Source organism: Stigmatopora argus, chromosome 4 (assembly GCF_051989625.1).
Source record: "Stigmatopora argus isolate UIUO_Sarg chromosome 4, RoL_Sarg_1.0, whole genome shotgun sequence".
NCBI lineage: Eukaryota > Metazoa > Chordata > Actinopteri > Syngnathiformes > Syngnathidae > Stigmatopora > Stigmatopora argus.
The window spans coordinates 13,423,281-13,439,275 of record NC_135390.1 but is presented as its reverse complement, the minus strand read 5'-3'; the positions used below and the strand labels follow the sequence as shown (position 1 = coordinate 13,439,275).

The 15,995-nt window shown below is 41.7% G+C and overlaps 2 protein-coding genes across 3 annotated transcripts; one reads left to right on the top strand and one right to left on the bottom strand.

The window, feature by feature from the left end:
- Positions 1-198: 198 nt before the first annotated feature.
- Positions 199-8,871, bottom strand: cep85 (centrosomal protein 85). Of its 2 annotated transcripts, none has more exons than XM_077599066.1 (14): positions 8,740-8,871; positions 7,934-7,990; positions 7,647-7,778; positions 4,873-5,624; positions 4,175-4,302; positions 3,705-3,822; positions 3,425-3,610; positions 3,070-3,222; positions 2,834-2,988; positions 2,608-2,725; positions 2,472-2,522; positions 2,283-2,390; positions 1,938-2,181; positions 199-1,853 (listed from the first exon to the last, which is right to left on the bottom strand). In XM_077599066.1, exons 2-14 carry the CDS (start codon positions 7,971-7,973, stop codon positions 1,690-1,692), a joined length of 2,349 nt encoding a protein of 782 aa, XP_077455192.1. In that variant the 5' UTR covers positions 7,974-7,990; positions 8,740-8,871; the 3' UTR covers positions 199-1,689. The 2 variants fall into 2 exon arrangements, with proteins under 2 accessions (XP_077455192.1, XP_077455193.1); XM_077599067.1 differs by lacking the exon at positions 8,740-8,871 and adding an exon at positions 8,100-8,595.
- An 828-nt stretch (positions 8,872-9,699) lies between these two features.
- wdtc1 (WD and tetratricopeptide repeats 1) lies at positions 9,700-15,911 on the top strand. Its single transcript, XM_077599627.1, has 15 exons — positions 9,700-10,351; positions 10,438-10,521; positions 11,585-11,631; positions 11,719-11,830; positions 12,076-12,263; positions 12,359-12,541; positions 12,609-12,703; positions 12,805-12,920; positions 12,984-13,053; positions 13,348-13,441; positions 13,557-13,727; positions 13,808-14,040; positions 14,330-14,495; positions 14,604-14,796; positions 15,258-15,911. Exons 1-15 carry the CDS (start codon positions 10,304-10,306, stop codon positions 15,453-15,455), a joined length of 1,998 nt encoding a protein of 665 aa, XP_077455753.1. The 5' UTR covers positions 9,700-10,303; the 3' UTR covers positions 15,456-15,911.
- The last annotated feature ends 84 nt before the right edge of the window (positions 15,912-15,995 follow it).

The window sequence follows — 15,995 nt, the reverse complement described above, 5'->3', positions numbered from 1 at the left end:
GACAATTACGCCAATGTGCTATGACGTTATTTGACGGAAACTGGGTTTCCGTACCTGTCTTATCTACAGAGTTGAGCCCCTCTTTATTCTTTTTTGGTTGCATCTCAAATCGAATGTCAATGTCATATATAGTATGGACATTCAGATCATAATACTCTTGAGAATTCATAGAACAGGACAAAAAAAATCAAGACAGAGCAAAATTGAACATCTTTATTTCTAAAATAGGGCAATAAAAAGGACAAAAGGTATGAACATAAACATTTCCCTTTTTCAAAATGTTTTTCAAGATGTTAAGGCATGCAGAGCCCGACTTTCAAAAGCTCAATTTTGTGCATTTAAGGTCAAAAGGTCCCATGAAATGGCTTGCGTCCTGAACAATTATTGCATATTTGTGTATGAAAAGTCTCTTTTCATTCCCTTTTAAATGTGAAATGGCTTTTTGTTTTGTCAAGAAAAGCTTAAAAATCCATTGAACACACTTGTGAATTACTTTTGGGGTGATCCAGCCAACCCAATGCGTACCACGTAGGATTTAAACATCCCTTTTGACACATTCCAAATAACACCCACTCAAACTCACATCAGATCACAATGTAGAAACAATAACACTTCATGGAACCTTTGCTCGATGTAAATGTGAAGCCACTTTTTACGACAACAAATTAGAAGGCCCACTTCATGTCCACTCTCGATGCAGACAAGAATAAATTAATACTGAAGGTCAATACTGTTCTCCACACACATGTTAAACGAGTCAGCCATTATATCAACCTAAAAATGTACATGCCAAAGATTTCCATGGGCTAATATATAACGCCACACATTTAGCAGAGACACCTACCATCCTACAACTGCTACATTCAGAGTCAGGGAATGTATGGACTATATCCTAATAGGTGATGCTCTGGGAGAAAGGTCATGCTGGAAGAGCAAACCGTGAGCAGCTTTTGATTTGTCTAAAATAAATGGAAATGTTACCGCAAAATAGAATGAAAGGCACCTGATGGTGTTTTGTGACAACCAGGTCTACAGCAGAGGTGGACGGAAGGGTTGAACAGGGTTTGCTAGGGGGAGTCAAAACACGCAGACTTTATTACTGCATTGACCAGCTTTCTTTGGTAGTTAGAACAAACGAAGGCCCAACGGTCTAGAGTGCTGGTTTGGTACAAAGTCTTCTACCACACAACAAAGCAGATGTTTCACTTGTCACCATTTTAAATAATGGCATAGGGGCAACATCTCTATGTCAAAAACATTATTTCAGTTGACTGTCAACCGCTTCTTGGATCTTTTCCCCAAAGAGGGAAATCTAAAGTTAAATAAATTAGATTTCAGGGAGCTTTATACATGCAGGACTATCCATTTAGAGTGGAAAAGGGTTTAAGACTGTTTGGTAAATGATAGTATATTACATTAACATAATAATAGAAAACATATTCAAGGATCAAGTATTAGAGGTAAATTATTTTCTGTTAGCCCTTGGACTGAAAAAAGCTTGAATTCAACAGTAGGATGGGAAGACTGTGCTGTTAGCAGGCTCGAAGTGACATCCAGTCAGTCAGAATGAGCAAAAGCCATTTAGGCGTTCTTTTGTCCGCATTCCAAGAAAATTTAAAATCCTCTCAGGATCCAGACTTTCGGTAACCAAGCTTGACAGTCAAGCTCCTGAGGTGGAACGGGTCAAAGCTATTGCGTGGTGCAGTTATCGCCCATGTCTTGTGCGTAGCGGTCCAGTATAAGGTTACGCAACTCCTCCACATCACGACGGAGCTGTTGCGCTTCCAGCAGCTTCTTGTGTAACACCTCTGCACTGATCAAGTCCTCGTCGATTTCCCCCGTAGGTATGGGTGCTGTCAAGGCAAATAGGGAAAACATTGAAGCGAAGTACTTTGAGTCACCTAAATCAATACTATGAATGTTTCATTTAGCTTTACCTGTCAGACCTAACAATAAGGAGAGGTTAGGATTTTGTCCCTGAGCCCTCTGGGTCAAAATGCTACACAAGGAGCGCAAGTCACTGAGGCAGGAAGTGAGCTCCTTGTGGAGTCCCTGTGTCAGGCGAGCGCCCGATGGCTGCAGAGTCGAGGAAGCCTCGTTTGGGCTCTTCTGTTCTAGCTCACTCATCTGCTCCTGCAGGGTCAAGTTCTGATCCATCAGGTCCTGATTTTGTGAGGAGAGCTGATAGAAAAAAAAAATGGGTTAAGCGTCGGCCTACGTTGAAGTAGCCTTTCTGTGATTAGGGGGGGAAAAACGTATCGATTTTGGAAAATATTAGTAACCTCTTTCATGGCAGTGTGTACTTCAGACATATTCTGCTCTTTGGCCAACACATCCTCTCTTAAAGCTATAGAAGTGCTCTCTTCTTGGGATATCTGCACTTCCAAATCCTGCAGGGGGGCAAACAGATCAAAAGTTAAGAGACATCCACAACTTGCAGAATTATTTCCAAGGAACAAGTAGTCAGTTACCTTGATCTGGGAATCGAGTTGAGTCATCAGTCTGTGTTGCTTCTCGATAACCTGGAAAGAAAAATATACAACTGTTGAGGTCACAATCTTAATGGGAATGTCATTTCTGGATACTCCTAAAAAAAACGAGGCAGACCTTCTTGAGTTTTTGCTGCTCCTCTCTTAAAACATTGTTCTCGCCTCGGAGCTTGTCGATGTCCAGAGAGGGCAGTCGCGCTCCATCTTCGAGGCCCTGTTGCACCCGCTGCTGCATACTGAGAAAGAAGCATTGCATCAATGTTGCTTTCTTTGTGCAGTTAAAGCAAAGAGAAGCATGCACACAGTATCTATACTGTTCTTTGTGTTTGTGTGTGAATGCGTACTCAGTAATGTTGGTCAGCAGATCTCTCTCCTTTCGTTTCTGTTCCCCCAACTGCGAGTCCTTTTCTTGAATTTGTGAGCGTGTCGCTTCGAGTGAAGCCTCCAGCTCTTTTACGTTATCTTGAAGCTGAGCTGCCTGCTGCTGAGCCTCCTGAAGCTGTGGCACAAAACACATTTCAAACCCAACTTAGGTCATGATAGCTGGACAGTATGTTGCTTTCCATCTACTGCAGCTCACCTCTTTATTCTGGCTCTGGTAGTCCTCTAAGGTTGGCAGGTCTGCCAGATAGCGCTCCAGAGTCTCAATGCGCTTCTGATTCTCTCGTTTCAGTTCTGACTCCTTCTGACATTTCTTCTTCAGGTTGCTGATGTGCTTGTCTCGTGACTTAATCTGCATAAACAACAAGCCATTGTGGGAAGTGAAAGGGTTGGAAGGAGGCCAAAAACAACGTGACACACCAAACAAGTTGCTATTGCTGTTTCAGAATGAATAAAGGATTGCTTTGACAAATTAGCCTCAAGTGATGCATGCTGCTGGCTGTTATCTCTTTGACTGATTTCCAAATGTTCAAAAGACACATGAAGACACCAACCCTCTCTTCCTGTTTCTTCATCTCCTCTGTATGCCTTTCGCAAGTCTCCTTTAGGCTGTCAGTCAGCCTGCGCGTCTCGGCCTCTACTGCTCCCAACCGGCGCTCGGCGTCCGCCTTCTCTATCGCTGCGCAGTCAACACGCTCAGCAAATTGTGCCCGGAGGAACGCGTTCTCCCTCTGAGCTTCCTGCAATAGTCATGTGATTTACCAAGAGGCCCGACATGTGAGAACAAGGATAGCAACGTGAGGCTCGCAAGTGTGGTTGGCACGAGTTACAAACCTGTAGGCGAAACAAACACATATCCCCAAGAGGAGCCCCTCTGCCCAGGAAGGCTCCATGGACCTGAAGTTCACTTTCTCTCAGACGTTGCTCCAACTGAGTCATATGCTGCTTTTGTCTGCACAAAGGTCAAACTATTACAAACACATTTAATCGATAATCCCCAAGTATTTGATCTTTGCGTAGTTGCCTTAGCTGAAGAATACTAATTTTACAAAAATAGATACTTATTTTTTTGACAATTACAATATAATTAATTGACTAATATTGTTTTGGTGGATGTTGGTAGCGGGAGAGTGCTTTACATATGGATTTTACAATTTTAGGCGTGGTCCATACAATGTCCTGTGAATGACTAAGACGAGTAATCACATATTTTAGGTGTACGCATTTAAACTAATGTATCCCAGTAGCTACCGTTAGGGTAAGGTTAACCAAACACAAGTAGAAAAACAAATGGAAACACTTACCGCTCTATAATAAGCTCCTTCTCCTTTAGCAGACCTTCACTGGCTTTTACCAGCGTGTCCCACTTGCCAGACTCAGGGTGCATAGCTGTGGGGTACAACGACATGTACTGGCCCACCCCAGCACTCAACTGAGACAGAAATGGAACAATCAGATTCATTCCTTTTATTATTCTATCATACAGTATGGTCTTTTCCAGGCAGGAGATTAAGTCAACACATTATTTCAACATCCAACTAGCGTTTGGGGACTAATATAAGCATAAATACTTAGCGATTTTACTACCTGATTTGCAAAAGAACAATGTTGGGAATAAAGACCATGATAACCCATTAAATTTATATGCAATATGTGCCATGCTTTGTCCCAGACAAAAGTAAAACCATTTCAACATTTCGCATTTAAAAGTATATCTAAGAAGAGATTTATTATCAAATCCTTCTAATGTATGTCTCACATCCTGCTTTTAAAATAGGCCAATGTATCTTTATGCCTCCAGGCTTTGTGTCGTCTAGTTCAACATTTTTTTCCAATGATGATCTGTGTCCCAATTTCGCGCTCCAAAAACAAGGGTGTTCCAACTGAACAACTGTGATGACCCCTTATAACGCTATCATTTGGTGGAAACCACAACAGCATTTGTTTTTACAGGTATAAACCCTTGTGTTTGTGGACTTTCTAATCTGGAATGAAAACATACCTGCATTTGTTCCACTTGCATGCGTATACTGTCCATTTGTTGCCTTTGTTGCTGCTGCTGCTGCCAGCCCAATATATCCCCACATCGCTCCTGGCGTAATGGATCATAAGCTTTGGTGCTCCCATGTTCCCTCAATAGAGCCTGCGTCTGTAGGCTAAGAGGGCTCGCATAACCACCCGCGGGCTGGCTGGACCTGGGATTGGGGGCGTCGTTGGGGAGGGAAACTCCAGGGAGGGATGTTGCGGGCCTGACCTCCGGGAGAACTTTATAACTATGATCCATGCCTCTGTAGACCTCAGGCGCGCAGTCTGAATAGTCTTTAATCCCTGTAGTCTGTAACCGGAGTTTCACATCAGGGCATAGGCTTCCCAACAACACCGACTGGTTCAGAGTAGGTTCCACAGCAGGTGTTTCAAACCTCTGACTCTCGTCTATCCGTGTGTGATTTGTGGGGAAAAGTGAGTGGTCCAGCCCATTGGCGAGGCTTCGATAACGGCTCATGCTGTCCGGCTTTGGCCGAGCAGGCTCGCTTCCCATACTGGTCTCGGCATCCAAGTTGGGCGAGGATGCGGATTTGGAGAGACACGACGATTTGGAGCCACTTGACGTTCTGGAGGTGGATGAAGATCTGGACTCTTCCAAGGGCTTAGAGGCCAGGGCACCCGCGGTGGATGGCATGACATGTGCGGTGGGTATTGGGATCTGACTGCGGATGGGTTCGAAAGAGGGGCTGCTCCTGGAACTGCAGAAATCTGTAACCCAATTAAAATGGGTAAAATTAGCAACAAATTATCTCACTGTTCCATATACAGATGTACAGAAGAGGATCAGTGTACAGCACTGCAGGCTATTCCCACTATTTTAGTAGAGACAGCAGTCAGTGTCTACCGGTGTCCTATTTTGTTGTTGAATAATCTACCCTCGAACTGAAATACACTGACAAAAATCACCAAATGTCTGCACCATTAAACATACTTTTACGGTTTACGGTTTGATTACACTCGTATTCAGTGTCATGTTGGGCTTAAACGCACGACTATTTTGCAAGGACCAAGAAACACCCTGAGATTATTCATGTACACACCCAGTACACAGCACATCATAAAAATGCTTAAACTACAAACCCTCAGTTATTCATGTACACACCCACTAAACAGTACATTATAAAAATGCGAAACCTACAAACTTCCCTTATGCTAAATTATATAGGCCTAAGCTTTAAAAACCTGTGATACCTGATCAAGTCTCGAAAACTGTAACAGTTGCATCGTATTGCCGAGCAGGGCTTAGCAGAACAGCAGGATAGTTTAAATCCAAAAAGACGTCTGAGTCTAGCATTTCTTAGCAACAATGAATCACGCGGAGAATCCAAGCTGACTGCAACGCAGCGGGTAAGCCTCGTGCCCAAAAGAGTATTGTCCACAAGCAGTCTGCGCCCAACACTGAGTAAACGCATCTAACTAGGCAAACACAGGAAAGGTTAGGGGTATTTATAGCCCCCCCTCTCAAGTTACAGTGATCTGTGGGTGACGCTTATTTAAGCACCTTTCCTCCTCCCACTCACGCCAACACATCACATGCGCAAATGAAGCTCAAATGTAGTTGGAAAAGACAACACAGGTTCCACTAATAACACACTATTTACAAACAATTAATACAAATAAGAGGGGGACAAAGAGGAAACATGTTTTCAACTGTGGAAAATAGTACTAGAAGGTTCAAAAATTGGCAACACACAAGAACAAGTCTGAACTAAACTGTGAGATGTTTGCTCAGCACACATTCCTGCCTTGATGAATTATGTTACATAATTGGTTACTAGTCACTGTAAAATAGGGTATGACTAAATGCAATGCAGCCACCAGAGAATTTCCCTGTTAAGGGGGCGTTTGAATAAAGATTTGAGAGCAAGCTTGAATTTCCATTCTAATCTTGATACAATTTTATTTTAGATGGTTATGATTTATTTTCAAATATATTATTATTAATTGATTTATCTAATTTGATATATATTCAGTGTTTCTTTTAGGTTTTGCACGGAATACTGTTTGTTTGGCTGCTGTAAGGAAGATGACCAATAATTTTCTGGGTTCTATAAGAAATGGTTTTACAGTCTTTGGCATCATGACGATCACATTTTGAAATCATAAGAACAAGCCGACCAATTGATCATCACCTCCCTATTGCTGAAACAGGATACGTTGTAACGGGAAGTGGTCACCGGGGTTAAGAGTGTCAGTTTGTCAGCAGCAGATTGCAACAGATGCAAAGACACCAAAAGAATAAGAGAAGGGTATAGAAGTGAATCTGTAAAGCATATAATTATTAATCATGGAATTTTCCCTGAAAAGCTATTGACCTCAATGTCTTAGCCAAGGCACACCACAAAAAATATCTCAAAAGCACAATAGAAAATACTGTGTTCCTTTTTAATGACATGTAATTTGGATAAGAATGACGTGAGCATTGGTCGGAGGACTTTGAATTTAATGTTTTTTCCTCCAAATTTGCTATTTCATGTATGCCAATTGTGAGAAAGGCGGGGGGGAAATGAAAATTAGAATTGTGTTACTTGAACCAAATGGAATAAATCCAACAATAAATGGGAATTAACAATGTGCTTGTCCCAGGATCCTTTTATTTCAAATTCTTGACTTGTGACAGGCGGTAGCAGAAGTCAAGGTACTGTTACACCAGAAAATTGTTTGACTTTTGCAATAAAGCGGGAGCGCAATAAAACACGCACATCAAAGGAAATAATAAGCAACAGTCACCTTCAGTGCTGTCAGAAGCTGAGGTGCCAAGACCCGTGTCCCCACTGTCCAACATTCCATGCCGCCGACAAAGTCGACTCTGGAACTTCTCTGACATGTCCGGCGTGTGCCACTCCATGTCAGCAAACCGTGCTGTATGCAATTAAGACAATAAATAAAGGGGAGAGAGCCAAAGACATTAGAAAAATGATAATACTTAAATGTATTCTTTGAAGGTTGAAGATGGAAGGACTATTGCATTTGAGGATCTCTGTCAACAAAATTAAACGCGAAAGAAGTGAACTTACCAGCTGTTTTGGATTCAATGTATCGCTGTGAGGTTGTCATTCCATACACGTTGAGACCTGAAATAATGAGAGTTATTACTTTTTCACCCCACGAAATAGGGAACAAACTAGACTTGTTCGTGTTGGATCACAGCCAACAAACAGTTCAACATTGACTAATGTTTACCATCAAGTGCACTCCCCAGCTGCTTTGGCTCTAATTGTGACCCGATCACTCCACAGGCAAGGAACGAAAATAACAACACGAACACGCTGTACTGTTACACAATCAGTTTTCAAAACACCATCGCCCTCCCCAAAGACTTCAAAAAGAGCACGCAACATAAATAATGCCTGCCGTTCCTCATCATTAAACGCAGTCAGCGATCTGATTGCATTAATATAATCCTCTTTATTCGATTCTAACGAGTTAATTCATAATCGTGTGCTCTAGTAGTCAAACAAAAAAAGCCAAGAGACTCAAACCACAATAACCACACGCGTACCTGACTATTTCCAGCTTTCTTCCAAGGAAGTATTCTGCCTTAACTAAATAGCTATAACGTAAGCAAAACGATCTTGCTCCAATCTAACAAAATATCCCCATAAAGTACAATAAATTGTGATGCGCGGCGCCGTTAACCAATTTAATCTTGTTAATCCATGACCAATCTGTTTCCGTCCAAATTGCTACGGCTATATGCTAACAGCTAACATCACGTACAGATGGTACTCCCGTTTGAGAAGATCCGGGTGAAAATGATTGCTTTTATCGTACAAAAGTTGCCTCGCGACGTTCTCAAGCATCACGTCGGTACGTTAGTTACCTTTCGCTCCTCATCCAAAACATAAATGGCAAATCTCGGTTTTGGTAGAGCGACGAATCACAAACATCCGCTGCGGAGGCAGTTGTTCCGCCAATGAGCCGAAATGCATCGCGTTGATGGCGCACAAAGCGGACGAGGAAAACTAAAGAGCGCTTGCTGAGACTTATAGCGTCACCTGCTGGACAGCATCATTTCGGGTCATGATCAAAACTGCAAAAAAAAAACAGTTTTCAAAGACAACAAATAATTATTTATCATTATTATTATCACTATTATTATTATCACTATTATAATTATAATCATTATCATTAGTAGTATTAGTATGTACTAGTAGTAGCATTGTTATGGCTGTTGTTGTTGATATTATTATTGTTGTTATTATTATTATTATTATTATTATTATTATTATTATTGTTGTTGTTGTTGTTGTTATTATCATTTTTATTATTTCTGAAGCATTAGGTTTTGGCAAAAACTAATGAGTGATTTTACCTCTTTTGTCGCAAATGTGATTATTATTATTATTGTTATTATTATTTATGAAGTGTTAGGTATTGGCAAAAACTAATTAGTGATTCAACCTCCTTCGTCGCAAATGTGATATTTTTCTAAATTTGTATTTTTCAACACACACGAAATCAATCGTACGTGTTTTAAACGAATAAACAAGTTAGTGCACATTTTAACTCAGTCGCTGCCATTGACTGCAGTAGACGTCCGCCGTCACGCGCCCCAGTTCACAGAGATTGGACAAAAATTACTGTAAATATGCAAACAATACTCTTGATTTTTTTTTACTGTTTACCATGTAATATAATATTAATTCATACAAGTTTATCAGTCAGGAAAACATCGTTTCTCATCACCTGCGGTACTAACATTTGTAGAGGAGGATTCATTCGTTATTATTATGGTGAATAGATCAATTAAACCGGAAGTGTTGCTTTTATGAAGCGGAACCAAATAAGTTATGTTCAGGGTCTTGGTACACAGTAGGCGTGTTTTGCATCAAAGGGAAAATACATGGTTTGAGCATGTCATTTGTGACGTTGGTGACGGTGACATTCTTTGAGTTTGGAATTGTTGGTAAAGGAAGGACAGCGAGGCTGGTTTCGCAGTCGTAAGTTGTCACCAAAAGGTTGCATAGAATTGTTTCCTGCGGGCGATGTTTTGCTTGGCTATGCGCTAACGGAATAAGCTAATGCAATTATTCAAAAGACACAACCCCAAAGCCCAAATCCCGACAGCTCAATTAAATTGGTCCCATGATCTGGAAGAAGAAACATTTTCGATGTTTAGAGTGGTGCTGCAGAAGAATGTTGTGGATTTTGGGACTCTGGGGAGTGCTGCATTAGCCTAAGAGCTAAAGCTATTGGGAAACTCCTTGTTGACGCGAGCAAGACAGTGTTTGCCACTCCTCTCTCAATCAAGTCTGCCCCGTGGCTGTATTCATGAACGTGTAAACGCAATATAGATGCCAATAAGTCCACCTCTACTTCAATGTCATCTGTTTGAGACGCGCATCCCCTTACACAACACCTAATTTTAGTTTCGTGTTGAAATCATGTCTAATGTCAACATCACCCGAGATATCGTGCATAGGCAGATCCAGGTGAGTAGGTAATCTAGCAAAAACAATGAAAAACGAAATGCTCTAGTCTTCAGTGATCCTGGTTTCTTTTGCTCATGTGACTTTAGGACAAGAGGACGTCAGGTTTTCAACGATTCTATCATGTGACAGACCCCTTAATCAAAAGACTTGGCCTGGAGGCCGAGCTTAAGGTAAGCCGCAATAAGTCTTGGAACATCCATCAGTAAACTTTGTTCTTGGATAGGATTGGATAACTTTATTCATCCCGTATTTGGGAAATTTCATTGTGACAGTAGCAAGAGGGTGAGAATGCAGATACAGGAAAGGCATAGTTACACATAGTAACAAGTTAGACAATACAGTCGCAAAGGCCGCAGAACTACAAATCAAAATCACAAAATGCAAAGCAAAGTATATGGGATCATTAAGAATCACCAAATTAAATAATTAAGACAGAAAAGCAGGAAAAACACAAAACGAGCAAGAGCGGACAGAGCTACCGCCACCGGCTGCCAATTGAGCGGCGCCATCTTGGTTGTGGTAGCAAATACGGATACAGAGTCGAGAAAAAGACGTTGTAGAGTTGGATAAAGCTGGAACCACACACAGGAAGTCTTCCACAAGATGGGGAACTTCTGCAGACAGATGTAGCTGCTGTTACTCTCGGGGCGGGAGAGGGTGGTTAATGTAACCTGGGACATTCATACATTTTCGGAACCGCTTATCCTGACAAGGTTCTGCAGGGGATGCTGGAGATTGTCCCAAACAGGCGGGGGACACCCTCTGAATTGGTGGCCAACCAATTGGAGGGCACGAGGAGACGGACTACCATTCACGCTCACATGCATAGGGGCAATTTAGAGTGTCCACGTGGCCTACAATGCATGTTTTTGGAATGTGGGGAGAAACCGGAGTACCCGGAAAAAAACCCACGCAAGCCCAGGGAGAAGATGCAAACCACACAGTGAGGACCGACCTGGGATCGAACCCACAACCCCAGAACTATGAGGCCAATGGGCTAACCACTCGTTTGCCGAGCCGCCCAACCAAGAAAATATCTAATCAAATTTCTAATAAAAACATCAACACATCGATATCTTTTTATGAACGTGCAACAGTGAAAACATGACCTGTTTGAAGCAAGTGCCACATTTCTGCAGAAAAAAAGGCCCTCTTAAAATGAAGTTATTGGCCCTTTAGTAGTCTGTTCTGTGAGAGACAGTGTAATCTTCTCTTGTTCTTGTGATTTTGCAGGGCCACACTGGCTGCGTGAACTGTTTGGAATGGAATCAAAATGGAGAGTAAGCGAGAAAGAAGGCTTTCCGGATTATATGCAAACATCTTTTAAAATTGGTTTAATGAATATACTCCTGTTTTACCTTTGTCAGTCTGCTGGCCTCGGGATCTGATGACCAACATGCTATCATCTGGGATCCATTCAGACTCAAGAAGCTAACTACTATGCACACAGGACATTCAGCAAACATATTCTCAGTTAAGGTAAGAGTGGTGTGATGACTATTGAGTGAATGAATGGCGTGTTGTCATGGATGTTGGTGACTCGTAATGTGACGAGCGTAAAAGTTTGAACTAAGAGTCTTTTCATTCATCGTCTGTATATTGGAAGACTACTAATAAAACTAGTAAAACAGGTTCAGTCATATGTGAAAATTACAAAATTACAGCATCCAAATATGGCATAAAAATACAACACTTGCATTTGGATGTTTTGTGTCTCCACACAGTTCCTCCCTCATTCTGGAGACAGAATTTTGATAACAGGTGCTGCAGACACTAAGGTCCATGTTCATGACCTGACCGTGAAGGAAACCGTGCATATGTTTTCTGATCATACCAGCAGGGTAAAACGCATTGCCACAGCACCTCTGTGGCCCAACACCTTCTGGAGCGCTGCTGAGGACGGTACCATCAGGTAGGAACCCTGTAAATAAATGAAATCCGTCAATTCACTTGAGAATGTGTGCTGATTTTTTTCCCCCCTGGCTCGTTTTTCTTTTGCGCATACAGGCAATACGACTTAAGGGAGAGCAGTAAACGCTCCGAGGTCATTATTGACTTGAAAACGTTTTGTGGTCAACTCGCGGAAGCCAAGTGTTTAGCTGTCAACCCACGGGACAACAACTACATGGCTGTTGGAGCCAATGGTCCCTTTGTACGTCTCTATGACATCCGGATGATTCACAACTCTAGGTGGGTGGGCGTTTCCTAATCTAAAGCGAACTTGGTTCTAATATATATTCACGCCTTCCATAAACAGGAAATCTATGAAAAAATTCAAGACGTCTGCTGTGCGTACATTCTTGGAAACTGATTTTGGCATTCCATATGGAGCCGCGCAGTATTATGTGGCAGGTATTTAGTACTCATTGAGCCATCACATCATGTATATGTTTGACTGTCATCCACACAGCAGCATAAAATAGCACCTACATATCTTATCCAATCCGCTGCAGGTCACCTGCCATGGAAACTGAGAGATTACAATAGCCGCTTGAGGGTCTTGGTTTCCACTTATGTCACTTTCAGTCCAGATGGAACTGAGTTACTTGTCAACATGGGTGGAGAACAGGTAGAGCTAATCTTACCTGACTTGTTGTCACAAATCAATACTCAATATGTGACTCTTCTTAAGGTGTATCTGTTTGACCTGACGAGTACACAAAAGCCGTACACATTGCTGCTTCGACAAGCGTGGCAATCAGGTAAGTAGATCTATGCACAGGTCGTTACACGTTTCCAGCCAGCCAGTCGTTTATAACCATATCCAAACTTATTTTAAATACAAGATTTATTTGAAAGGAAGTACTTGAGTGATCTTATCAAAAAGTTAAAAAATAATCTAGTGGTAGAACATTTTGGGCAGAAACACTCCCCAGAATAATGTCAATTGTCATAACCAGAAAGGGGAGGAAACCTTTGGAGCTAGAAACTTCAGTGTATGCGAGCATGTAAACATTAGATGTATGTTATTGTATTGTTTGTGACTTGATTTTTAGAAGAAGTGGGGGAAGTGGAAACAGCCTACGGGCTCAACGGACTTCATTTGCCAGCCACCCATGTTCGATATACACAAAACAAGATGCAACTAAGGTAGCGGTATTAATTGAAAAACATCCCACCAATCATTGTCCTTTTAAATGAGCGAGAACATATAAAACTTGCTACACTAAATGCTCTTTCTACTTTTTTTATTTTATTTTTGCAGCTCCACTGATCTCCCGCCACATTTGGAAAAGATCAAACAACAAGCAAATGATGCGTTTGCACAACAGCATTGGACCCAGGCTATCCAACTGTACTCTTTAGGAATTAATCAATCCAGCAGCAACGCCGTGCTTTACGGAAATCGGGCTGCAGCTTACATGAAGCGGAAATGGTAGTCATTTTTATCTGGAGCAGTGAGGCCATATTCCCACCCACAAGAGTCATTTCGTACTCTGTTCGTGACTTTTGCAGGGATGGAGATCACTACGACGCTCTAAAAGACTGTCTGACGGCACTTAATATAAATCCAGAACATTTAAAGGCTCATTTCAGGCTTGCAAGATGTCTCTTTGAGCTCAAGTATGTGTCCGAAGCGCTACAATGCCTCGATGATTTCAAAGGAAAGTTTCCGGACCAGGCTCACAGCAGTGCTTGTGACGCATTGGATAAAGATATTAAGGCCTTTTATACAGAGATGGTAACAGGTGGGCAAACTGACTAAACCTGTTTTTGTATGATTGTTGATGGAATGGGCTTAATATACTATAGCACTTTATCTACAGCTGTAGAATCTGAGATTTGATGGATATCAAGATTTTTCACCTTAAATCTGAAGCTTTATTAAGTAGCCTAAAATAACATAAATCCAATTTTTAAAATATATATATATGTATGGTTTTTAGATGTGCTTAATTTTATCAATTCTATAATTGATTGCAAGGCATTTTTTCTTTTCCATGAGTTTTTATTTTGTTTGTTATTCTTCCAAAACAGGAGATCAGGACTCCAACAACTCCAGCCTATCCCATGTATTTAATCGTTATGACTACATCTCCGAGGATGAGCTGTATTTTCGAGAGAAGACTTTCGACTACAAGCGTAGATACTGTGGTCACTGCAACACAACCACGGATATTAAAGAAGCCAACTTCTTCGGAAGGTCGGTGGTAAAACCTTACAATCGTCTTAAAACTCCTCTCTGATGGCATGCTAGTATTGCGTAATACGGAGTTCATTCCCATTCTGACTCCAAGCTTTTCCCACACAGCAAAGGCCAGTACATCATCAGCGGGTCAGACGATGGGTCATTCTTTATATGGGAAAAGGAGACAACAAATCTGGTGCGTATCATGCAGGGAGACAACTCCATAGTCAACTGTTTGCAGCCCCACCCCAGCTACTGCTCGTTGGCATCAAGTGGGATTGACCCCGTGATCCGATTATGGAACCCTAGACCAGAGGTAATAAATGGTTTGCGTTTATGCATGAATGTTTTCTTGGGTTTATGTATGAATTCTGTCTTCAGGTTTAGCATAGCATAGATGCTAGGCTAGACTGTGACCGGACGTTTCGTCGAAAGACGGTTGGTCGACCGGACGTTTGGTCGACCGGACGTTTGGTCGACCGGATGTTTGGTTGACCGGACGTTTGGTCGCCGGGTTCGCTCGCCGTCAAATTACAACAGAGAGTTTACTGTTGATATTTTGATATTAGATATTTAGATATTAAACTCACTCTTTCTCTCTCATGATTATAATTTTGAGAGCTGGTTTCAGCAGTAACAACCTGGCGACCAAACGTCCGTTCTACCAAACGTCCGGTCGACCAAACGTCCGAGTATCAGGCTAGACAATGCAACCAAGACATTCCATTACTGAAATAGCAAAACTTTTGAATGATAATTATTTTGTCTTCCCTGTAGACTGAGAGTGAAAATGGCCGTGTAGTAGAGGACATGGAAGGTGCTGCTCAGGCCAACCAACGGCGAATGAACGCCGATCCCTTGGAGGTTATGCTACAAAACATGGGCTATCGTATCACAGGATTGCGTAACGTAGGACCGGAAGGTTCCGATGACGAGGACAGCTCGGATGGAAATGTGCAATGCAGACCAAGTTAAAACAGTTTTACAAGTCTGGAAAAAGGCTATTATTCTGCCAAAGGTTGCCCTCCGTCACTGAACTGGCCAAGGATGTATGTTCTTTGTTTCATCCTGAAAGTGGACGTTTTCATTTGATTCAGTTGGCCGTGATGACAGGAACTGAAGGTCTTAAGTTTCGCTTTGAAGTTGATTTGATTTCAAATCTAAGTCTGCGTGAATGTTTTGCGCGTGTGTAGGTTGAACACATGCCAATAAAGAGGATACAAGTATGTGGCAATTGCTTTGTTTTCACCTTTCTTTCATTATCCTTTGCTACTTTATCCTTTCTTAACATGAATCCATGTTAATGAGTGCAAGAGTAGCATTCACGTGTTCTATTTTGTTCATTGATTTTGGTTGTACTCTTTGAAGAATCATAACCATGTTTGTTGCAGAGACTAAATAAAAGAACACTGTGTGGCTGGCTCCTTTGAAGCCCATTGTGATTACAGTGGTAGAATAATTGGGGTGAATTAATTAGGTTTGCAGACATGCGTGCATATACAAGCATATGTAAAT

Coding starts and splice junctions, on each gene's coding strand:
- cep85 (XM_077599066.1), bottom strand. CDS start 7,973: ATGACAACCTCACAGCGATACATTGAATCCAAAACAGCTG. Junction 4,303..4,872: donor TGCAAGTGGAACAAATGCAG/GTATGTTTTCAT, acceptor TTTCTGTCTCAG/TTGAGTGCTGGGGTGGGCCA. Junction 3,611..3,704: donor TGTGTTTGTTTCGCCTACAG/GTTTGTAACTCG, acceptor TGACTATTGCAG/GAAGCTCAGAGGGAGAACGC.
- wdtc1 (XM_077599627.1), top strand. CDS start 10,304: ATGTCTAATGTCAACATCACCCGAGATATCGTGCATAGGCAGATCCAG. Junction 13,728..13,807: donor GCTTACATGAAGCGGAAATG/GTAGTCATTTTT, acceptor TGACTTTTGCAG/GGATGGAGATCACTACGACG. Junction 14,496..14,603: donor GAAGCCAACTTCTTCGGAAG/GTCGGTGGTAAA, acceptor TTTCCCACACAG/CAAAGGCCAGTACATCATCA.